The 25,778-nt window shown below is 50.4% G+C and overlaps 1 protein-coding gene across 5 annotated transcripts in view; it reads right to left on the bottom strand.

Moving 5' to 3' along the window:
* Nucleotides 1-25,778, bottom strand: part of ahr1b (aryl hydrocarbon receptor 1b) — a 217,215-nt gene that overhangs the window by 110,700 nt on the left and 80,737 nt on the right. Inside the window, exon 1 of one of the 5 annotated variants that reach the window (XM_038788113.1) lies at nt 12,338-12,555. The exons of the other annotated variants lie outside the window; for them this stretch is intronic. Coding sequence (XP_038644041.1) covers nt 12,338-12,425 — 88 coding nt within the window. The 5' untranslated portion in view covers nt 12,426-12,555. Of the gene's footprint in view, nt 1-12,337; nt 12,556-25,778 lie in introns of those variants that run through there. 5 annotated transcript variants of the gene reach the window in all.

Raw genomic sequence — 25,778 nt, 5'->3', positions numbered from 1 at the left:
TGGCGTTTTACGCCCACACCAACGGCACAAAAGCTGCACCGATCCTCCGTCTGGTGGGAGACTAGCAGGCACGCAACCTGGCACCGGCCGCGCGTTGACCCCCATGCCCCGGGTCCCCTTAGACCAGGCTCGCCACCCCCGGACCACCTCCCACCACTGCCCCAGCCCCTGCCAGAGCCCCCCCACCTGAGCAAACTGCTCCCACCTGACTGTGGCAGCGCTGGACTCAAGTCTGCAGCCGCCACTCCGGGTTCCCGGACAAAAATAGGACACGTGTCCCACACTGTTGGGAGCTCGGCCCATCGGGGGCGGAGCATTGGGGGAAGGCCTCAGGTGACATCCTGAGGCCGTCCCAACGGTGTGCGGCATACTCACGGAGTATGCCATTTTGGAGGGGGCAGAGTATCGCAAAAGTGCCGCGGGCCCCAATTTCGACACAAACGGGGATTCCCCGGCTGATTGCCGGAAGCGATTTTGGCATCGGAGACCGGAGAATACTCCCCAGAAAGTGCAATTCACCTAATAAACATGTCTTTCGGGACTTGTGGGAGGAGACCGGAGCACCCGGAGGAAACCCATGCAGACACGGGGAGAACGTGCAGACTCCACACAGACAGTGACCCAGCCAGGAATTGAACCCTGGTCGGTGTGTGGAGGGGGAGATCGGTGAGGGGTTTGGGATGAGGGGGAGGTCGGTGAGGGGGGTGACCAGGGAGATCGATGAGGAGGAGGTGAGGGGGATTTTGGTGTGGGGTGGTGTGGAGGAGCTCGGTGAGGGGATGTGAAGGGGAGGTCGGTGTGGGGGTTGAGGGGGAGGTCAGTGAGGATGAGGTCGGTGAGGTGGAGGTGAGTTGGAGATTGGTGAGGGGGATGAGGGGAGGTGAAGCTGGAGGTCGGTATGGGGAGGGGGTGAGAGCGGGAGATCGGTGAGGGGGATGAGCAGGAGGTCTGTGTGAGGGAGGTGGGGTGGAGGTCGGTGAGGGGGAGGTCGGGGGGGTCAGTGCGGGGAGAAGTCGGTGAGTGGGAAGGTCGGTGGGGGAAGAGGTCGGTGGGGGGAGGTTGGTGGGGGGAGGTCGGGTGGGGGAGGTCAGTGAGGGGTAGGTGAGGTGGAGGGCACTGAGGAGGGTGAGGTGGAGGTTGGTGACGGGGCTGAGTGGGAGGTCAGTGTGGGAAGGGAGGGGGTGAGGTCGATGTGGGAGGGGCGGGCGGAGGTCGGTGTGGGCAGGTAAGGGGTGAGGAAGAGGTTGGTGTGGGGGAAGTGAGTGGAGGTCAATGTGGGGGGAGTGAGTGGGAGGTTGATTTGGGGGTGGGGGGGAAATCGGTGAGTGGGAAGTCTGTGTGAGGGGGAAGTCGGTTTGGGGGGGTGAGGGGGAGGTCGGTTTGGGGGGTCAATGGGAGGTTGGCTTGTGGGAGGTGAGGGGGAGGTTAGTGTGAGGAGGGTCAGATAGGTGTGGGGGGTGAGGGTGAGGTGGAGGTCGATATGGGGGAGGGGGAGATTGATGTGGAGAGGTGTGGGGGATGAGGGAGTGGTTGGTGTGAGGGAGGGAGAGGTCAGTGTGGGGGAGGGGGAGATCGATGTGGAGGAGTGTGGGAAGTGAGGGAGTGGATGGTGTGAGGGAGGGAGAGGTCGGTATGGGAGTGGGGGATGGTGTGGGGGAGGGGGAGATCGATGTGGAGGAGTGTGGGAGGTGAGGGAGTGGTTGGTGTGAGGGAGAGAGAGTTTGGTGTGGGGGGTGGCTGCAGTGAATTAGGTTGAGAGGTCTTCTACTGGACTTGGAGCCCAAGGCGCTGGCCCAGAACCCAACTTGGGCGCAGAGTCACAACCCTGTGAGCAAAGGCCTGAGCTGAAAGAGACCTCAAATTAGCACCAGGTCAACAAATTCACAACAGGAAGAAGTGGAAGCAGGTAGTGTTTGCATGAATAGATGCATACGAGCTACAACCCCCCCCCCCCCCCCCCCCCTCCAACACCGCCCTCCCCTCACATCCCCTCTCCCCATGTGGAAATCCGGCACTGCCATCCTGGATGCAAATAATTGGAAGAAAATATATAATTCCCAAGGACTGACATCTTTTACTTTTGAGAAGAAAGCTGAAGAATAAAAATGGATTTCGGGGAGGTGGAGCTCCCTTTGAAAGTACTGCAATGCCAAAGAAATGTGGTCAGAGCTGGGTTTAACTGACACACAAACTGTGTGAGAGCATTACTGCCACTCCAGTTGCTTGGTTTTCTCCTGGAGGCTGTGCCCGCATACTGCTCATGTTACTGGGCGATTAATCCAGATGTTTGAATAAATGATCTGCGATGTGAGTTCAATTCCAATCGTGGCAGAGGGGGAATTAATTCATTAAATCTGGAATTAGAACCTGGTTGCAGTAACAGTGACCATAAAACAGCTGAATTCTCATACAAATGTCCTTTAGAGCGGGAAATCTGTCTTCCTTAACCGGCCAGGCTTACATGTGACTCCCGACCCACAGCAATGTGGTTGACTCCTGGCTGCCGAGCGAGACACTTAGCTGTAGGCCAGAAGGCAGCTCACCAATACTTTATCGAGGGCATTTAGAGATGGCTAATAAATGTTGGATTGCCAGTGACACCCACTTCTCAATCATTCCACTCAGAAATAATGGGGAAAATAATCATCAGCTGGACAGACGGGGTTTATTCATTCAGCAACAACAGACCCAGCTGGACTGGCTAGCAGCAACTGCACTGTAACATTGTGAATGAAAAATGATATATTCCTGTTATAATCTTGACAGTTACAGTAATAAACTCACAGGATGCGTTTCTTGGCACAGCAACAACACACTGGGTGACATTCATCACAAAAAGGGCTGTTACACTGAAAAAAGGACAGAGCACACAAATCATTTCCACATTCTACCCGCCTGCTCTCCCAGACGAGCTGATTCTAACGGGGGTACGGACCCTCGGTGCTGATTCTAACAGGGGTAGGGACCCTCAGTGCTGATTCTAACGGGGGTACGGACCCTCGGTGCTGATTCTAACAGGAGTACGGACCTTCGGTGCTGATTCTAACTGGGGTACGGACCCTTGGTACTAATTCTAACAGGGGTAGGGACACTCGGTACTGATTTTAACAGGGGTACGGACCCTCGGTGCTGATTCTAACAGGGGTAGGGACACTCGGCGCTGATTATAACAGGGGTACGGACCCTCGGTGCTGATTCTAACTGGGGTACGGACCCTCGGTGCTGATTCTAACTGGGGTAGGGACCCTCGGTGCTGATTCTAACTGGGATACGGACCCTCGGCGCTGATTCTAACAGAGGTACGGCCCCTCGGTGCTGATTCCAACAGGAGTACGGACCCTCGGTGCTGATTCTAACTGGGTTACGGACCCTCGGCGCTGATTCTAACAGGGGTACGGACCCTCCGTTCTGATTCTAACTGGGGTACGGACCCTCGGTGCTGATTTCAACAGGAGTACGGACCCTCGGTGCTGATTCTAACTGGGGTACGGACCCTCGGTGCTGATTCTAACAGGGGTACGGACCCTCGGTGCTGATTCCAACAGGAGTATGGACCCTCGGTGCTGATTCTAACAGGGGTAGGGACCCTCGGTGCTGATTCTAACTGGGCTAGGGACCCTCGGTACTGATTCTAACTGGGGTACGGCCCCTCGGTGCTGATTCTAACAGGGGTAGGGACCCTCGGTGCTGATTCTAACTGGGTTACGGACCCTCGGCGCTGATTCTAACAGGGGTACGGACCCTCCGTTCTGATTCTAACTGGGGTACGGACCCTCGGTGCTGATTCCAACAGGAGTACGGACCCTCGGTGCTGATTGTAACAGGGTAGGGACCCTCGGTACTGATTCTAACAGGGGTAGGGACCCTCAGTGCTGATTCTAACAGGGGTAGGGACCCTCGGTGCTGATTCTAACAGGGGTAGGGACCCTCGGTACTGATTCTAACTGGGTTAGGGACCCTCGGTGCTGATTCTAACAGGGGTAGGGACCCTCGGTGCTGATTCTAACAGAGGTACGGACCCTCGGTGCTGATTCTAACAAGGGTAGGGCCCCTCGGTGCTGATTCTAACTGGGGTACGGACCCACGGTGCTGATTCTAAAGAGGTACGGACCCTCGGTGCTGATTCTAACATGGGTACGGACCCTCGGTGCTGATTCTAACTGGGGTACGGACCCTCGGTGCTGATTCTAACTGGGTTACGGACCCTCGGTGCTGATTCCAACAGGAGTACGGACCCTCGGTGCTGATTGTAACAGGGTAGGGACCCTCGGTACTGATTCTAACAGGGGTAGGGACCCTCAGTGCTGATTCTAACAGGGGTAGGGACCCTCGGTGCTGATTCTAACAGGGGTAGGGACCCTCGGTACTGATTCTAACTGGGGTAGGGACCCTCGGTGCTGATTCTAACAGGGGTAGGGACCCTCGGTGCTGATTCTAACAGAGGTACGGACCCTCGGTGCTGATTCTAACAAGGGTAGGGCCCCTCGGTGCTGATTCTAACTGGGGTACGGACCCACGGTGCTGATTCTAAAGAGGTACGGACCCTCGGTGCTGATTCTAACATGGGTACGGACCCTCGGTGCTGATTCTAACTGGGGTACGGACCCTCGGTGCTGATTCCAACAGGAGTACGGACCCTCGATGCTGATTGTAACAGGGTAGGGACCCTCGGTACTGATTCTAACAGGGGTAGGGACCCTCAGTGCTGATTCTAACAGGGGTAGGGACCCTCGGTGCTGATTCTAACAGGGGTAGGGACCCTCGGTACTGATTCTAACTGGGGTAGGGACCCTCGGTGCTGATTCTAACTGGGGTAGGGACCCTCGGTGCTGATTCTAACTGGGATACGGACCCTCGGCGCTGATTCTAACAGAGGTACGGCCCCTCGGTGCTGATTCCAACAGGAGTACGGACCCTCGGTGCTGATTCTAACTGGGTTATGGACCCTCGGCGCTGATTCTAACAGGGGTACGGACCCTCCGTTCTGATTCTAACTGGGGTACGGACCCTCGGTGCTGATTCCAACAGGAGTACGGACCCTCGGTGCTGATTCTAACTGGGGTACGGACCCTCGGTGCTGATTCTAACAGGGGTACGGACCCTCGGTGCTGATTCTAACTGGGGTACGGACCCTCGGTGCTGATTCTAACTGGGTTACGGACCCTCGGTGCTGATTCCAACAGGAGTACGGACCCTCGGTGCTGATTGTAACAGGGTAGGGACCCTCGGTACTGATTCTAACAGGGGTACGGACCCTCGGTGCTGATTCTAACAGGGGTAGGGACCCTCGGTACTGATTCTAACTGGGGTAGGGACCCTCGGTGCTGATTCTAACAGGGGTAGGGACCCTCGGTGCTGATTCTAACAGAGGTACGGACCCTCGGTGCTGATTCTAACAAGGGTAGGGCCCCTCGGTGCTGATTCTAACTGGGGTACGGACCCACGGTGCTGATTCTAAAGAGGTACGGACCCTCGGTGCTGATTCTAACATGGGTACGGACCCTCGGTGCTGATTCCAACAGGAGTACGGACCCTCGATGCTGATTGTAACAGGGTAGGGACCCTCGGTACTGATTCTAACAGGGGTAGGGACCCTCAGTGCTGATTCTAACAGGGGTAGGGACCCTCGGTGCTGATTCTAACAGGGGTAGGGACCCTCGGTACTGATTCTAACTGGGGTAGGGACCCTCGGTGCTGATTCTAACTGGGGTAGGGACCCTCGGTGCTGATTCTAACTGGGATACGGACCCTCGGCGCTGATTCTAACAGAGGTACGGCCCCTCGGTGCTGATTCCAACAGGAGTACGGACCCTCGGTGCTGATTCTAACTGGGTTATGGACCCTCGGCGCTGATTCTAACAGGGGTACGGACCCTCCGTTCTGATTCTAACTGGGGTACGGACCCTCGGTGCTGATTCCAACAGGAGTACGGACCCTCGGTGCTGATTCTAACTGGGGTACGGACCCTCGGTGCTGATTCTAACAGGGGTACGGACCCTCGGTGCTGATTCCAACAGGAGTACGGACCCTCGGTGCTGATTCTAACAGGGGTAGGGACCCTCGGTGCTGATTCTAACTGGGCTAGGGACCCTCGGTACTGATTCTAACTGGGGTACGGCCCCTCGGTGCTGATTCTAACAGGGGTAGGGACCCTCGGTGCTGATTCTAACTGGGTTACGGACCCTCGGCGCTGATTCTAACAGGGGTACGGACCCTCCGTTCTGATTCTAACTGGGGTACGGACCCTCGGTGCTGATTCCAACAGGAGTACGGACCCTCGGTGCTGATTGTAACAGGGTAGGGACCCTCGGTACTGATTCTAACGGGGTAGGGACCCTCAGCGCTGATTCTAACAGGGGTAGGGACCCTCGTTGCTGATTCTAACAGGGGTAGGGACCCTCGGTGCTGATTCTAACAGGGGTAGGGACCCTCGGTACTGATTCTAACTGGGGTAGGGACCCTTGGTGCTGATTCTAACAGGGGTAGGGACCCTCGGTGCTGATTCTAACAAGGGTAGGGCCCCTCGGTGCTGATTCTAACTGGGGTACGGACCCACGGTGCTGATTCTAAAGAGGTACGGACCCTCGGTGCTGATTCTAACATGGGTACGGACCCTCGGTGCTGATTCTAACTGGGGTACGGACCCTCGGTGCTGATTCTAACTGGGTTACGGACCCTCGGTGCTGGTTCCAACAGGAGTACGGACCCTCGGTGCTGATTGTAACAGGGTAGGGACCCTCGGTACTGATTCTAACAGGGGTAGGGACCCTCAGTGCTGATTCTAACAGGGGTAGGGACCCTCGGTGCTGATTCTAACAGGGGTAGGGACCCTCGGTACTGATTCTAACTGGGGTAGGGACCCTCGGTGCTGATTCTAACAGGGGTAGGGACCCTCGGTGCTGATTCTAACAGAGGTACGGACCCTCGGTGCTGATTCTAACAAGGGTAGGGCCCCTCGGTGCTGATTCTAACTGGGGTACGGACCCACGGTGCTGATTCTAAAGAGGTACGGACCCTCGGTGCTGATTCCAACTGGGTTACGGACCCTCGGCGCTGATTCTAACATGGGTACGGACCCTCGGTGCTGATTCTAACTGGGGTACGGACCCTCGGTGCTGATTCCAACAGGAGTACGGACCCTCGGTGCTGATTGTAACAGGGTAGGGACCCTCGGTACTGATTCTAACAGGGGTAGGGACCCTCAGTGCTGATTCTAACAGGGGTAGGGACCCTCGGTGCTGATTCTAACAGGGGTAGGGACCCTCGGTACTGATTCTAACTGGGGTAGGGACCCTCGGTGCTGATTCTAACAGGGGTAGGGACCCTCGGTGCTGATTCTAACAGAGGTACGGACCCTCGGTGCTGATTCTAACAAGGGTAGGGCCTCGGTGCTGATTCTAACTGGGGTACGGACCCACGGTGCTGATTCTAAAGAGGTACGGACCCTCGGTGCTGATTCTAACATGGGTACGGACCCTCGGTGCTGATTCTAACTGGGGTACGGACCCTCAGTGCTGATTCTAACTGGGTTACGGACCCTCGGTGCTGATTTTAACTGGAGTACGGACCCTTGATGCTGATTCTAACTGGGTTACGGACACTCGGTACTGATTTTAACTGGGTTACGGACGCTCGGTGCTGATTCACACAGCGGTACGGACCCTCAGTGTTGACTCACACTTTGGAACAAACCCTCAGTGCTGACTCACACTGGAGAACGGACCCTCAGTGCTGACTCAGACTTTGGTACACCCACTGGATGATGACTCACACTGGGGTACAGACCCCCGGGTGCTGACTCTGACTGGGGTGCAGACCTCCGGGTGCTGACTCAGACTGGGGTTTGGATCCCCGAGTACTGACTCAGATTGGGGTATGAACCCCCCTGTGCTGACTCAGACTGGGGATCGAATCCCCGAGTACTGACACAGACTGGGGTACGGATCTCCGGGTGCTGACTCAGACTGGGATACGGATCTCCGGGTGCTGACTCAGACTGGGGTACAGAACCCCGGGTGCTTTCTCAGACTGGGGTAGAGACCCCCGGGTGCTGACTCAGACTGGGGTACAGACCCCCGGGTGCTGACTCAGACTGGGGTACGGATCTCCGGGTGCTGACTCAGACTGGGGTACAGACCCCCGGGTGCTGACTCAGACGAGGGTACATACCCCCGGGTGCTGACTCAGACTGGGGTACAGACCCCCGGGTGCTGACTCAGACTGGGGTACAGACCCCCGGGTGCTGACTCAGATGAGGGTACAGACCCCCGGGTGCTGACTCAGACTGGGGTACAGACCCCCGGGTGCTGACTCAGACTGGGGTACAGACCTCCGGGTGCGGGCTCAGACTGAGGTACGGACCCCCGGGTGCTGACTCAGACTGGGGTACAGACCCCCGGGTGCTGACTCAGACTGGGGTACAGACCCCCGGGTCCTGACTCAGACTGGGGTACAGACCCCCGGGTGCTGACTCAGATGAGGGTACAGACCCCCGGGTGCTGACTCAGACTGGGGTACAGACCTCCGGGTGCTGACTCAGACTGGGGTACAGACCCCCGGGTGCTGACTCAGACTGGGGTACAGACCCCCGGGTGCTGACTCAGACTGGGGTACAGACCCCCGGGTGCGGGCTCAGACTGGGGTACAGACCCCTGGGTGCTGACTCAGACTGGGGTACAGACCCCCGGGTGCTGACTCAGACTGGGGTACAGACCCCCGGGTGCTGACTCAGACTGGGGTACAGAACCCCGGGTGCTGACTCAGACTGGGGTACAGACCTCCGGGTACTGACTCAGACTGGGGTACAGACCCCCGGGTGCTGACTCAGACTGGGGTACAGACCCCCGGGTACTGACTCAGACGAGGGTACAGACCCCCGGGTGCTGACTCAGACTGGGGTACAGACCTCCGCGTGCTGACTCAGACTGGGGTACAGACCCCCGGGTGCTGACTCAGACTGAGGTACAGACCCCCGGGTGCTGACTCAGACTGGGGTACAGACCCCCGGGTGCGGGCTCAGACTGGGGTACAGACCCCCGGGTGCTGACTCAGACTGGGGTACAGACCCCCGGGTACTGACTCAGACTGGGGTACTGACCCCCGGGTGCTGACTCAGATGAGGGTACAGACCCCCGGGTGCTGACTCAGACTGGGTTACAGACCCCTGGGTGCTGACTCAGACTGGGGTACAGACCCCCGGGTGCTGACTCAGACTGTGGTACAGACCCCCGGGTGCTGACTCAGACTGGGGTACAGAACCCCGGGTGCTGACTCAGACTGGGGTACAGACCTCCGGGTACTGACTCAGACTGGGGCACAGACCCCCGGGTGCTGACTCAGACTGGGGTACAGACCCCCGGGTGCTGACTCAGACTGGGGTACAGACCCCCGGGTGATGACTCAGACGAGGGTACAGACCCCCGGGTGCTGACTCAGACTGGGGTACAGACCTCCGGGTGCTTACTCACACTGGGGTACAGACCCCCAGGTGCTGACTCAGACTGGGGTACAGACCCCCGGGTGCTGACTCAGATGAGGGTACAGACCCCCGGGTGCGGACTCAGACTGGGGTACAGACCTCTAGGTGCCTACTCAGACTGGGGCACGGACCCCCGGTGACCATCCTCTCCACAGTGCCTGATCGAAGGGTGATTCTTCAAATTCAACCTGGATCGTGATTTTTGGCAGGTTATTGGTTCACAGTCAGTATTACGGTCAAACATGGGTCTGCTCCTGATCCAGACATCCACCTTTCAATGAACAACTGAAAGCAGGAGTGTGATTGTAACCCCTTCCAAACCCAGTGTGGAAGCCGTCCTGACGGAATAGCCATAGCTGAGATCAGCTGATACAGCACTGATCCTCGAACCTTGCTGGGAATCAGAATTCAGGTACACATGTGCAGCATAACAGTAAACCAAATTCTGGAGGAGACTGTTTCTGCATCATTTACTGTCTGCTCATTGTAGGGGTCCAATATACACAGTCATTGTTATTAAGTATCATAAATAAATGGAAAGGTGCTCTCAAACAGGAGAAACGGTAATAAAGCCAGTATGAGCATTAATTGCCTCACCCAAATGGAAAAATTGTTGTTAGTTGTTCATTATTGTGGTGATGTTAGGGAAGGACAGAGTTCAGCTTGGTTGCACTCTCCCCAATCAGAGTAGAATGTCTCACACACTGAGGGTGGTCCCAGGCGTGGGCTCTGTCATAATATCCACTCATGTATATAATGAGATGCAGACAGGCAGTGATTGACACACAGGATGACCAACGAACACACAACACAGAACAACCAATCATCAGACAGGACACCACCACTATAAAGCCCACAGGGCATTAAGACTCTCCCTCTCTCAGGACCCAGCTACTGAGACAGTCAGAGTGCACAAGTTAGTGAGCACGATCACCATGCGGTAGCTAGTAAGTCTGGTCAAGCCAGTAAGAGGTCATTAGTTGGATTAACAGCATGTCAACCCACAGCTGAACATGTACAGCAGTCCATAGTTAAATAAAACAGTGTTGGATCTCCTGTGCCAGATGTTTGTTTCTAGCTTCCCTACATCCAATTGCAGTCAATGTCGAACCAACCTGCCTAACACATCAGGCTCCTCTCGGGCAATCTTCCTTCGAGGTTTTCTTAGTCGTGAACAGCCAGTTTGTTACATTTCCTGGTGCATTTCAGGCTACTGTACTATCATGGACCCACGGAACCTCCAGGGAACAGAGCTGGGGATTAAAGAGGGCTGCAGAACTGTAGCCAAGCAGGAGTTGGCAGGTTCAGGTGTCAGAAAGATGCAGAAACCCATTGTTAGCTTTCAAACCCGACCACTGAAAAAACCACAGGTTGCGATCTTGCTTTCACAATAGTGGTGACACACTTAATCCCTACCTATATATTTTTGTTTACTTCATTTTTACTGGATGTAAGCTTCGCAGGCTAGGCCAGTATTTGTTTCCTATCCCTAATTGCCTTCAAGAAGGTGGTGGTGAGCTGCCTGCTTGAATTGCTGCAGGCCATGTGGTGCAAGTACACCCACTGTGTTCTTGGAGGGCTGCTTTGTCCTGGATGGTGTTGAGCTTCTTGAGTGATGTTGGAGCTGCACTCATCCAGGTAAATGCAGAGTATTCCATTACACTCCTGACTTCTGCCTTGTGGGCGGCGGTGGACAGACTTTGGGGAGTCAGGAGGTGAGTTACTTGCCTCAGGATTCCTAGTCTCTGATCTGCTATTGTAGCCACAGTATTTATATGGCTGGCCCAGTTCAGTTTGTGGTCAATGGTAACCCCCCAGGATGTTGATAGTAAGGGATTCAGTGATGGTCATGCCATTGAATGTCAAGGGCCGATGGTTTGATTCTCTCTTATTGGAGATGGTCATTGCCCGGCACTTGTGTGGCGCAAATGTTACTTATACATATATATTTCTGGATTAATATATAATATAGATATAATGAACAGGCACATGGAGCCAAATTTACAAGTGTCTGGAGGCAAGAATGGGACTGAACGTTGGACAGGCTCCATGGCACATTCTTTCCTCCACAGGACTCTGCAGGGGTCGGAGTGGCTGCTGGCCCGCCGACCTGGAATGGATGTGCCCCAGTGCTTCACTACATACTTCAGCAGCACCCACCTCTGACAGTGGGGCTGCTGTTTGTACTGGAACGTCTCCTACTCGCGCTGGGAGCTGCCCAGCCTACTTAACTGGACAGGGCTCCTGGAGGCAAACACTTAATTGGTCGCTTCCTCTAAAATTTTCTTCGGGGTCCTGTCACTGGCATTCCCGAGTTCCCACCCCGCATTTCATTCCAATGGCAGGATCAAGACCTCGGAATGAAAGTCTTGTTTAGAGATCCCAACTGTTCTCCAGGAGAATTCCCTGGAGCATTCTGAATCAAATGAAGAAGATTAAACCAAACTGACAAAATCGATCAATTTTCTTCTCCATACTTACCAAACCACAAAGGCCCTATCTCCCTCCTCTTGAAAAGGACATCATTTCCAGCAAATATTTTTTACACATCGCCAACCATTCAGTGGTTGGCACCCAGTTGGCACACCCTTATCTGTGGCATCAAAGTTCCTCAAATTGAACTCCTGTAATCACAATCTGATTCTCGGCACTTCACAGTTAACGTAAACTGGTCAAACCAGCCACAACTGAGCTTTGTGCCCCTCCCGGACCAGGAGGAAGTGAGGAGCACGGAGATCAGGGCCAGTGCTCCTGATCAATGTCCAGTGCGTCCTGCTGGCTACGTGCTGGTATTTGGGAAAGACAGACCTGGGTTTCAACCCTTACTCACGCCATGTTTGAACAGCTTATAAAACTCACCGCTCATCAATGAAGAGCAAGTCACTTGGGTGAGAAATCCGTGTAGCTGTAGCTGGTTGGGTTGGCATATCGATGGAAAAGCTGACATCCTCAGAAGGAGGGAGGCACACTGGAGACTTGGGTGAGGCTGCGGGTCAGGGGGTATGGCGGAATGGGAAAAGAAAATCACATTCTTGAAGTCAGCTACTGCAGTAAACACCGTCTACACAATCCTTTGAATCGAAAATAAAATAGCAGAGTGAACTTTATTCAGTAAAATGTCTTCCTGGGCCATCTCTCTATAAATAGCAGCTTACAGTCCATCAGCCCTCATACTCAGCAGACACTTGTCACAACAAATCTCTTCAAGCAGCTTAAGGCGAGCTGCAGGACTGCTAATGGTATCCTCCCTCTCCTGGTTCCACTCAGAACCAGCCCATCCTGTCTGGCTTTTCCTGGAGTATGTGCGTCTCAGAAACAGACAAGCCCATCCAGGGAGTTGTCACTGACCTTTGAAGTTCTGTAATCCATGTGGTTTGCTCTGGCCAAAGGCACAGAAGAATCGGGCCAGCAATTAGAACTCAAAATTGCTTTGCAAAAAAGACCCTGTTCAGCCCCAGCTGACAAGAGGAGACAATAATCTTACCCTCTGACCATTTGCCCCAAGTTCAACTGCTTTGTTCCGTTTTAGTGCTCGCTTGGAGAGCCACAGGTTACCCCAACTTATTGCGGGAAAGAAAATACTCTGCCTCACCACCACCACCTTCGCCAGGGCAATTAGGAGAGGGCAATAAAGTCTGGCCATGTCATCAATGCTCAAATCCCAGGAATGAATGTGGGAACAAAACAAGCATCATCTCAATTTGTTTCCTCCTGCTGCCTATTGTAACTTGGAGGATACTTCGAGAGGGCCACTAACCTATCATGAGGCACAGAGTGGTGTGAATGTACCACACACTGACTCATAAACGTACGGCTTAGTTGGACATTTTGTAGGGTCTAATTATATCCAAATGCATCAATGTTTCGCTGACAGCAAATTTCCTTTGACATGCAGTGACTGTACATCCAGCACCCTCCACAGACATTCTGTGTCTGCAGTGTCCCACAAGCAGCAATTTGGTGATCATCCACAATGCGGTGGTGTTGGATTGAGATAACAATGTTGACTCAGTTACCGGGAGAATGCCCCGATCACCTTCAAACAACTCCTTGTGATCCTTAATTTTGATCTGAACACCCCGTCTAACATCTGGCCAAGATAATATTATAGAATCATAAAACCAAGTTCTGACTAAACAGTATAGGGAAGTGTTCTTCCTCATCGGCTTGAAGATCTTCACGATTCAAACTGTCAAAATGTCATCCGCACACATCCCTGACCCTCCATCCTCCTCCTCCCCACCATATCTGGTGCAGCGTTTCACCGTCGGATTCTACACCCATCACCGTACTCGCCAATCCCATCTCTCGATATTTATCCAGATGTTTATTTTAAAATATATTACATTTTTCACCATGTTAAAGAAATTCAGTGCTGCCACAAAAGAACGGAGCTTCACAGTAACTCCAATATCAACATCAAGGCTTCCGCCATGATGTCATTTAGCAGGAGCCAGCTACATGGATGCTCAATGTCGAACATCAAACCCAATTGTAGCAGTTACAAACCAAATAAACCAAATCCAGCCTCTTAAATTTCATATGACTGATATAAGGGAGGTATTTCAAAAGCTTCCTCATCCAAGTATCCTGGTGTTACACACCGTATTTGTATTTTGTTTAATAGACCCTCGAATTAGATTGCACCCTGCAGCTCACTTACCCAGACTATTCACTACCAGTGGCATCTAAAACACAAAGGTGTTTGCTGAGCAACGTTTTATAACGAGAAGGATCCTTTAACCACCAAACTCAGACTGCAGATATTGGAATAGTGAATAAAGCTCATTTTTGAAGAAAATCTCTTCCAAATACAGGGCTAAACATAAATGTGCAACAAATTAATGGACTGAAGCCAGCACATATCTGATCACTTAGAGTGCTTCCTGTTTCACTGTTGGTGTCTGTACTAATCTATAACAAATTTACAAAAATAACAAACATCTAAGCTAACTCCTGTGTGCATTCAAATCTGCATGTCCTGCATGCGTGCCTGTTTGTAATTGTGCCTGTGTGCTTCGTGTGTCATGTGTGCGTGTGTGTGTGGAGCGGGACCATGTGGATCCCCTCAGTCCCACATTCACTCAGTGTACACTCCTCCAATGGTGACAGACCCTCACATGCAATCCAATCAGTTTCAGATTTAACAGTCTGTGTCAAGTTGTCCATTTCGATCGGAAAGACACTGCCACTGGCCCCCTGGAGGCAGGGTGGGGGAAGAGACAAAAGCCAGCCCAGCACCCCATACCATCCACCGAACACTGCTACAAAATGGAGGGCCACGAATACTGGATGGCTCCACCAAACTCAACTGTGGTGCACTCCGAGATCAGACAGTTGCCAGGCAGCACTTGGCCAAGGCAAAGCCAGAAGGCGGGATTCCCGGGACTCCCAGCCATGTGTTTCTCTGGAAGCACCGCACTATTCGCTGGTGGCAGGATTCTCTGGTCCCGCCGCTGTCGTTGGGGATTCCCATTGAAGCCGCCCCACACTGCCGGGAAACCTGCGGGCAGGGGTGGGCTGCCGGTGGGAATAGAGATTCCCACCATCTGTGAATGGCCAGAGACAGTGTCATCAAGCGGGACTGAAATGAGGGAGGTCAGTGATGGGTAATGGAAAAAACAATAAAACAGATTCCAACCATCAGTGCAGCCACAACTGCACACACAATTTTAACCCAAACCGTATTCAGTTGTGATGTGTGTTGGATTTTGGCTGTGTGTGTGTGTGACTGTGCATGTGTGTGGCTGTGCATGTGTGTGACTGTGTATGTGTGTGACTGTGCATGTGTGTGACTGTGTATGTGTGTGACTGCGTGTGCGTGACTGTGCGACCGTGTGTGTGACTGTGCATGTGTGTGACTGTGCATGTGTGTGACTGTGCATGTGTGTGACTGCGTGTGCGTGACTGTGCGACTGTGTGTGTGACTGTGTGCATGTGTGCACATGTGTGTGTGTGACTGTGTGTGTGACTGTGTGCATGTGTGCACATGTGTGTGTGTGACTGTGTACGCATGTGTGTGTGTCTGTGTGTGACTGAATGTGTGTGTACGAGAATGTGTGTGTGAGACTGTGTGTGTGATTGTTTGTGTGTGACTGTGTGCATGTGTGTGTGTGCATGTGTGCGACTGTGACTGTGTGTGTGACTGTGTGCATGTGTGCACATGTGTGTGTGACTGTGTGTGTGACTGTGTGCACATGTGTGTGTGTCTGTGTGTGACTGAATGTGTGTGTACGAGAATGTGTGTGTGAGACTGTGTGTGTGTGATTGTTTGTGTGTGACTGTGTGCATGTGTGTGTGTGCATGTGTGCGACTGTGACTGTGTGTGTGACTGTGTGTGTGTGACTGTGTGTGTGTGACTGTGTGTGTGTGTATTTCTTTATTCCAAATAAAACCAATATTCTCTGAACTGGAATACTTCAAGCACCACCCTTTAAGCATGAAGAGCTGGGAGCTCTGCATTCACGCAACAGAATTAATCGGTACTCTATTCATTTTCAAACTCAGGGTAGCGACGCAGGGGTGGGTCACGGGCAGGCGCTGGGTGGGTTACGGGGCCATTGGTCTTGGTGTTCCCAATCACGAGAAGAAGTGCCAATGGCTGAGACTGGCTTTTAAAAATGCCAGCCGCGACCAGCTTTCAGAATGCCGGCCGTCCCGCGCATGCGTGCCCTCTCAGCAGTGCACAGGCGCAGAGCCCAGCGGGGCAGAGCCTCCTCCTGATGTCAGTGCAATGAACCAGGAGCAGAGTCTTTTGGAAAAAAAAGATGGAGTCTTCCTGTCAGAAGCGGAGGCAGAGAGCAGGTCATGTGCCCCATACACTGATATCACGTGTTTTGGGCGTGAGAGAGATTTCTCCATTTTGAGCTGCCAGGAAGCAAGCAACTGGACTGAAGAATTGAAAATTAATCGTCTAATATAAGGAAGAGAGGGCTAGAGACACAAACAGGCTAGGATCTCACAACTAAATCTGCTGGAGAGAGCTGCCTAGGAGAGTCCACAGCAGGGCAAAGCAGAGCTGGTGTGAGCTCCAGGGCATCTGGTGAACAGCCCATTCAGAAGAAGATGAAATCTGGAACAAAGCAGGATAAAGATGATTTCTTGAGGTTGGCTTTTTTTATTTGTGCCAATGCAAGACAGGATGCAAAGCCCATGTGTGCTATATGCAGGGAAGTACTGGCAAATTAAAGTTTAAAACCCTGAAAACTTAAACGGCATTTGAAGACTAGGATGGCAAGTTCGAGATCAAACCTCATGATTTTTTTCAAAAGATGCAGCGAGAATTGTAATCGTCATCTGAAGTCCTTCGCAGAACTATAACATTGAATGACAAAGCAAGTGAGATCGTGAGTACCAAGCAGGCTCACCTGTCACGTTAACGGTCAGCAAAAGTGGGGGGTCGCGAAGTTCAGATGACGTAGGTCATGAAGGTCGGCCGGTGTGGGTCACAAAGTTTGGTCAGCGTGGGTCCCGAAGGTCAGCCGATTGGTAAAAGTGGGTGCCGGGAAAAAAGTTTGAAAAACACTGTTCTGTAAGACAGCAACACAGGGAAACTATAGACCCGTCAGTTTCAAAGGAAAAAGAAAAAAAGATAAAATTATTTGAGTGTATATCATAATATCAGAGGCCTAATGCGAACTTTCCTTGTTTTGGCCATCCATACATCTGGTGACAGCATACTCCAATAGTTAAGTGGAGTGGTTAGATGGCAGAGTGGAACCCTTTGGGTAGCACTTTCACCTCTGGATCAGAATGTTGTGGGATTAACGAGATTTGACCATATAATCTGCACTCACATGTCAATGCAGTAACTGAGGGACTACTGTCAGAGGTGTTGTCTTTTGAATGAGATGCTAAACCTAGGCACTGGTTGGATGTAAAAGATCCCACAGACACCATTTCAAAGGGCCACGGAGAGTTATTCCCTGTGCTCTGATCAATATTCATTCCTGAATCAAATCATAAGAAACAGTTGACCTGGCCATTGTTACATAGTTGTGGGAGCTTGCTGTGCACAAATTGGCTGCCAGTTGTGACTTCCTGAGGTTGTGAAAGATGTTAAATAAATGCAAATTCCGATGGAAATCTGTACCCGCAGTATGCTGGCTTGGGAGCTGAGTTTCTGCCTCCAGCGGTTCAAAGCTGTTTAGCACACTGGGCTAAATCGCTGGCTTTGAAAGCAGACCAAGGCAGGCTAGCAGCACGGTTCGATTCCCGTAACAGCCTCCCCGAACAGGCGCTGGAATGTGGCGACTAGGGGCTTTTCACAGTAACTTCATTGAAGCCTACTCGTGACAATAAGCGATTTTCATTTCATTTCATATCAAATAGCTTCATTGAGACTGATTATTAAAACAGGGCACTGAGTCCGACAGTGTGACAGAGTTCGACTGATGTCAGTACACATACAGTCAGCAAGCAATGCAGGGTGTGCACTGTATTGTTCCCATTGTTGGCAGCATGAGGAAGCAGCATTAATATCCAAGTCAGACAGGAGGACTGGCTGCTTCAGAATCACTAACTAACCACTGACCTGTTCCCCGGCAGTGTGATAATAATAATGATCTATTATTGTCACAAATAGCCTCATATTAACACTGCAATGAAGTTACGGTGAAACGCCCCAGAACTCAAACAAAATTTCAGATGTAGAAAGATGACTAAATAAATGGGTATTTATTCATAGGAATTTAAAATATGTTAATTAGTTGGTCTTCAAGGGAAGGCAAAGAGAAATTGGGCGGAATTTTCTCATAATTTGTCACAGTGGCAGGCTTAGACTGAAAACCGACATGTATCTCTCCAGATGTACAGCCCAGTTTTCACTCTAGGTTTCCTGGCACTCAGTGCATGGAAACTCTGGGGGCATGGTTTGCGCCGTAACATAGAGGAACCAGCAGCGCCAACAATCGGGTCGACCCCACCACCACAGAAGTATCGGTGGTACTCTCACTCCCAGTACCTTCCTCGGTCCCGACCACCAACACACAAGTATCAACGCACTCTGCCCCTTCACAGGCAGCGGCCCTCCCACCATGGGCCCCCCTCCCCCACTACACATAAGTGGAACCCCCCCCCTCCACAGGGCCCATCCCTGCACTGCCTCATGGCACTGCCTCACTGCCTGCTGATGTGTTGTGCCAAGGGACAATGTCAGGGGACAGTGCCAAGGGATAGTGCCAGATGACAGTGTCAGGGCATCTCCCTCTCCCCCCAGGGGCTATGCTTACTTTGGAGCCCCTGGTAAGCTCCCTCAACTGATTCACGTTTTTCAGAATCTGTTGTAAACTTAGCTGATGTGACGTCATGTTGGTGAGGTAAGGATATTTAGTGACGGGGGAATCATGTGTTTGGGAAACCCTTATATAATATATAAATATATAAAAATCTATTTGTGGTGAATGTATTCACCTAATGCATGTATGATACTCTAACCTATGATCTATGATCTAGAAGTGGTGATACGAGCTGCTTCCAGGTACTGTACTGTAACCCCGGTAGGGCTCCGCCCTCACCGGGGCCATATATAGACTGGCCGCCTCTGGGCGGCATTCACCTGTACAACCGACTGGCTAGGCAAGTTCATGACTAATAAAGCCTAATGTGAAATGAAACTGAAATGAAAATCGCTTATTGTCACAAGTAGGCTTCAAATGAAGTTACTGTGAAAAGCCCCTAGTCGCCACATTCTGGCACCTGTTCGGGGAGGCTGGTACAGGAATTGAACCGTGCTGCTGGCCTGCCTTGGTCTGCTTTCAAAGCCAGCGATTTAGCCCTGTGCTAAACAAGCCCCTGTTTACTCGCTAATGTTCACTCGCTCTCTCTGCCTCTCGGTGAATTGAAGGTATATCACTGGTGAAATGGGGTCCCCGCCTGTTCCATCATTGGCGATGGGCGGGCAAAATCGGGACATGAGATTACACCGGCGAAAATCTCATTTCCCGAATTTCACAGAAGTTGCACTCACGAACACGGGCACAAATTCGTCCCCTCCAACCAAGCATGGCTTCTTTAGATCTCAACCATATTATCACTGGTTCCTCTTCCAACTGAAGCAAATCCAGGTGCCTTTTAAACCTGTTTCTCCAATTTGGTCGTTACTGGCCCTGCTCGTTACCTTCATGGTAAAATACATCACCCCAAAGTCTTCCATGCCGCCAAAGTTTCTGTCCTTACCCCCAAGCTATGTGACTGCAGCAGTTGATGCCTAACTGCTCAGCATCACCTTCTCAAGGTGACTAGGGGCATGCATTAAATACTAGCATTGCCAGCAACACCCACATTGCCCAGGATAATATAACAAAATAAGGTCATGTTGCTCGTTTTACTGGAGTGTATTAACACGCCTCCGTTTAAAGGCCGTGTGCTTAACACTACTATGGCTCTGTGTATGTAATTATGCTCAGGAGTCGCCAGGTGCCATATTTAGACACCTCACAAGTATATCAAGGTCAGGTTCAAAGTAATAAATCTGTACACCGATTAGTAAGTCCAAACGATTGATATTTATTATGACAAATATAATAAATACACATGCATACGCTAAAGAGACTAACTTACTTCTAATACTAAACAACTAAAATACTTATCTAGACAGGAACAGGCAAGGTCAGGGAGCAAGGCCTTCGTCCCGTTCTTGGTCTGCAACTCTCAGGTGCTTAAAGTTGTCAGGATCTAGCAAGGTCTGGATCACGTAGCGATCGTTGTATTGGCACTTACAGTTCGATGGCTGATGGCTCAACGGCTGGTGATGGAACTGGAGTCAGGATGCGATGTAGCAGCAAAGCAGAGCCGGAGCAACAAAACAGTCAGAGCCGGAGCAAAACAGACCGAACCATGTGCGGGGTCTACTCTTATAGTCCCTAGAAGTCCGTGCCCCTTCGGGGCGGGCCTTTTACCTGCCATGTATCGATTGGGCCTTTCCCAATCGATATCTTCTAAACCCCCCAATCTGAGGGTCGTTCCTCGATGGGTGGGGAGGTCCCTATGGTTCTTTGTGTTGGATACAGTGGTGCCGTTCTGTCTGGGCGTCTACTCAAAAGTATCCATTGATACTTAAATGTTTCTATTGTGCGGGGTCTGGATCTGGATCACCTCATTACTATGTAGATCTTGTTGCCATTTACACCTTTGGCTGAAACTCTGCACCTGGCCACAAACTGGTTTCTGTACGTGCAGAATGCTAATTAGTCTTCTGCAAACTGCTTGTCCTTGCTAAGACTGTTTTTCCCTGCAGCCTTAGCAGTTCTCCATTTTGTAGCCCAGTGTCCATCTTAGGTGGCTACATTCATAATGTTTCTAAGTTAATTGCGCCAAAAAAGGTTGGGCGGGATTCTTCGGAAACCGGCGGGGCGGGCAACGCTGGCGTGAACCACTCCGGCATCGGGCCGCCTCGAAGATGCGGAATCCTCTGCACTTTCAGGGGCTAGGCCAGCGCCGGAGTAGTTTGCGCCGCGTCAGCCAGCGTGGAAAGGTTTGGCGCCACGTCAACTGGGCGCCGAAGGGCCTCTGTTGTCCGAGGTGAGTTGGCGCATACGCGGGTGCGCCAGCGTGTGCTGGCGTCATCGCAGCGCATGCGCAGGGGTGTTCATCTCCGCGCCAGCCACCGCGGGCTGTTACACCAGCCGGCGCGGAGGAATAGAGTGCCCCCACGGCACAGGCCCGCCCGCAGATCGGTGGGCTCCGATCGCTAGCCAGGCCACTATGGTGGCACCACCCCCCGGGGCCAGATCCCCCCGCGCCAACCCCCCGCCCCCCCCCCCCCCCCCAGGACCCCGTAGGCCGCCCGCGAAGCCAGGTCCCACCGGTAAGTACCTGTCGTAACTTACGCCAGCGGGACTGGCCGAGCGGGCGGCCATTCGGCCCATTCCGGATGGGGACGGGATTCACTCCAACCCCGGCGATACTCCAACCCGGCCCGGTGGGGGGGAGGGGGTCGGAGAATCCCGCCCCTTATGTCTACAAAACAAAGTCTCCTTGAACATTTTCAAAGCCATATTTAAGAGGCTACAGATGGTAGACAAACATTTCACACACCACCTGGTCCTGCGAAAGCCTATTTATTAAAGATTAGCTGACAGAATGTAGGATGGAATGAGACGGGGGTGGTGCAACAGCTGTTTAATGGAGGTGGCTTGTCCGGAAATCCACCTTCCTCTAGCTCACTGGGCTAAATTGCTAAATCGCTGGCTTTTAAAGCAGACCAAGCAGGCCAGCAGCACGGTTCGATTCCTGTATCAGCCTCCCCCGGACAGGCATCGGAATGTGGCGACTAGGGGCTTTTCACAGTAACTTCATTGAAGCCTAGTCGTGACAATAAGCAATTTTCATTTTCATTTCATTTCATTTCTATGGTGCAAAGGCTTCCCGGGACACTTCCTGACTAGCCCTTCTGCTGAATATTGAGATGCAGATACAGTAGTTGCTTTATCTCCTGTCAGGCTGAATTGGCCCTCACTCTCCTGCAGCGGAGATTCAGCAGAGAGCTGGGCTCAAACCTCAGACTTTCTGGGCTGGTAGAGCTCGTTATCGCCCCACCTACACTGATCAATCCAAACCCTGTGCAAACTGCTTTCAATTAATCCACCCACTCAGCTCAACATTTTCAAAGTTAGCTTTGTCCCAATCGCCATCCACTGCCTCTGCAAAGACATCAGGAATGCCAAGTGCCATGTGAGAGTACCCTTAAGAAATGGGTGTTTACAAATGGCTGTGTATATAAATTTCTGTAGTGAGAATACCTTTAAGAAATCAGTGTTTATTACTGCAGTGATGTCAGAGAGTGTGTGGGGCTAGGCTGTCTGGAGGCATTATACTTTTGTTTTAGGCTGTTTGCTGCAGGGTGTGTTTTAGTTTTGTTTTCAGTGTTGGAGCTGAAGCCAGACAGAGCAGGTGTACTGTTGATCTCTCTGCCATGAAAAGGCTATCTCTTGATCATTTGGTGAATTCAGAATTACAAATGTTCTCAGTAGCGAATGTAAACCTAATGTGCTTCTGTTAAAAAGTGTTTCTTTTGTCTTCTGGATGTTGAATGGGATGTTATTAAGAATTACTCAGTGTTGTATTCTTTGGGGGTTGTATTTGAATTGATGGTTGCTCAGATGTTCACTGAATGTTTAAAAAGGTTAACTTGAGTTCATAGAATAAACACTGTTTTGCTTTAAAAAATACCTTTTCATTTCTGCTGTACCACACCTGTAGAGTGGGCCGTGTGCTCCCCATACCACAATCTATTAAAAGTTGTGGGTCAGGTGAACTCCATGATACACTTTGGGTTTCTTTATACCCTGGCCCATAACAAATTGGGGGATCAAGGGGGATAAAAGTCTATCTATTGGATTGGCTTAGTGAACTTAAAGACAGTGAGGGGTGAGCATATTGTGGTTGTTTTTCAGGTGTGGTATCATAGTTTAAGTAGAGAGTGTGTTGCGGACAATGGCTCTTTCAGAGGCTCAGAGGTTTTTGGGGGTGGAGACGGTCACACGCTGTACCTTACGGACAGAGACTAAAAGCAGACTGTTAGGTTTGGCAAAAACATTGCAGTTAACATTACCTGACAAAATGCGAAAAGATGAGGTAATAATGGCAGTGGCTAAGCATTTAAAGTTGCCTGAGATACAGTTTGACTCATTGGAAATGGCAAAAATTCAGTGACAAATTAAACAAATGGAACATGAGAAAGAATTAAAACAGCTTGAATACGAAAGAGAGAGAGGAAAAATAAAGAAAGTGAGAGAGGAAAAAGAGAGAGAAGAAAGTAAAACAGAACGAATAGCCCCAGCAGAACAAAAGAAAGAGAAAGGGAGATATGGAGCAGGGAAAAAGATAAAGAGAGAGAGTTTGAACTTCAGAAAATGGCCATGAAACATGACAGTCAATTAAAATTGGCAGACATAAAGGGAAACATACGGTTGGTTGATAGCAATGAGGATAGTGAGAAGAGTGTCAAAGTCAAAGGCTTGGTGGGAATCTATTTAAATATGTCCAAGCATTGAGAAGGTTTGATGAGAAGGAGGTAGAAGCCTTTTTCATTTTATTTGAGAAGGTGGCTAAACAAATGAAATGGCCACAGAACATGTGGGTATTATTGATTCAAACAAAGCTGATAGGTAGGGCTGGTGAAGTGTTTGCATCATTACCAGAGGAGGTATCCGGCTTGTATGAGGAGGTGAAAAAATCCATCTTGGGTGCATATGAACTAGTGCCTGAAGCCTACAGACAAAGGTTTAGAAATTTAAGGAAAGAACCTGGTCAAACATACATGGAGTTTGAAAGGATCAAACAGAGTAATTTTGATAGGTGGATAAGGGCTTTGAAAATAGACCAAACGTATGAAGCTCTCAGAGATAATATACTTTTGGAGGAGTTTAAAATTTCAATTCCTATGTAATAAGAACTCATGTGAAAGAGCAGAGGGTTAAAACTGCAAGATTAGCAGCAGAAATGGCAGATGATTATGAATTAGTTCATAAATCAAAGCTTGGTTTCCGACATCAGTTTCAGCCTGTGAGGAACAGAAACTGGGGACATGAGAAATACTCAAGTGGTAAAGGTAAAGGTGATCTGATGGGAGATAATGAGAGTGTACCTCAGATTAAAAAAGAAATCCAGGAGGGTGGAAAAGAAATGAAAAATTTCAATTGTTTTCACTGTAATAAACTAGGCCATGTAAAGTCACAGTGTTGGTGGTTGAAGAAAAGCACTGGGGAGGCTGATGCGGTGAAACAGGATAAGACAGTGGGGTTTGTTAAAGTGGCGAAGGAAAACCCAAGTGAAGCAAAGGAGGTGCAAAAGATTGTACGGCCTGATCAAGAGGTGATTGATAAGCAGGTGCCAGATATCTTTAAAGAATTTACTTGTGTGGGTAAAGTTTACTCATGTGTATCAGGAAGAGAGGTAAAGAAGTTACAATTTTAAGAGATACGGGAGCTAGTCAATCTTTAATGGTAAGAGATGAGGAGTTATGTTGTTTGGGAAGAATGTTGCCAGAAAAGGTGTTAATATGTGGAATTCATGGTGAGAGGAATAGTGTTCCATTATATAAGGTACAGTTGGAAAGTCCAGTGAAGAGTGGTGAAGTGGTGAAGTGTTAGTTTGAGTAATAGAGAAACTATTTTGTCCAGGAATACAGTTTATCTTGGGTAATGATATAGCTGGATCGCAGGTGGGAGTGATGCCTACTGTGGTTGATAAGCCAGTGGAAAATCAGACAACAGAAGTGTTGAAGGACGCATATCCTGGGGTTTTTACGGATTCTGTAGTAACAAGGTCGCAAAGTCACAGGTTAAGACAAGAGGAGAAATCAACGAGTGAAGTTGAAGTTGAAGTTGAAGTTGAAGTGCAATTATCAGAAACTATTTTTGATCAAATGGTTGAAAAAAAGCAAGAATAGGTGGAGGATGAGGCGGATATTTTTAGTTCGGGAAAATTTGCGGAGTTACAACAAAAAGATATAGAAATAAAACGGATGTATCAGAAAGCATATACGGAAGAGGAATCTGAGAATATACCAGAGTGTTATTACCGTAAAAGTGATGTCTTGATGAGAAAATGGAGACCTTTACATATGCAGACGGATGAAAAGTGGGCAGAAGTTCATCAAGTAGTATTGCCGGTAGGATATAGAAAGGAGGTGTTGCAAGTTGCACATGAGGTACCAGTGGGAGGTCATTTGGGAATAAGGAAAGCTCAAGTTAAATACAAAAACATTTTTATTGGCCTGGACTACATAAATATGTAGTTAAATTTTGTCAATCATGTCACACATGTCAAGTGATAGGGAAACCTCAAGCAGTGATAAAACCAGTGCCCTTAATGCCCATTCCAGCATTTGAGGAACCTTTAACAAGGGTCCTAATTGATTGCGTAGGATCGCTTCCTAAACCGAAAAATGGGAATCAATATCTTTTGACTATAATGGATGTGTCTACTAGGTTTCCAGAGGCCATTCCAGTACATAATATTACAGCTAAAAAGATTGTGGAGGAGTTACTTAAATTCTTTACAAGATATGGACTACCCACAGAAATACAATCAGATCAAGGATCAAATTTTACCTCAAGGTTATACAAAGAAGTTGCGGATAGCTTAGGAATAAAACAATTTAAATCAACTGCGTGCCATCGAGAATCACAGGGAGCGTTAGAAAGGTGGCATCAGATATTAAAGACAATGTTGAGGGCTTATTGTCATGATTATCCAGAGGATTGGGATAAAGGAATTCCATTTGTACTGTTTGAAATTAGGGATGCACCTAATGAGTCAACCAAATTTAGTCCTTTTGAACTAATCTTTGGTCACG

The sequence above is a fragment of the Scyliorhinus canicula genome, chromosome 2 (assembly GCF_902713615.1).
Source record: "Scyliorhinus canicula chromosome 2, sScyCan1.1, whole genome shotgun sequence".
NCBI classification, from domain to species: domain Eukaryota; kingdom Metazoa; phylum Chordata; class Chondrichthyes; order Carcharhiniformes; family Scyliorhinidae; genus Scyliorhinus; species Scyliorhinus canicula.
The sequence above is the reverse complement of the archived record's forward strand: the minus strand, read 5'-3'. Positions and strand labels throughout refer to the sequence as shown.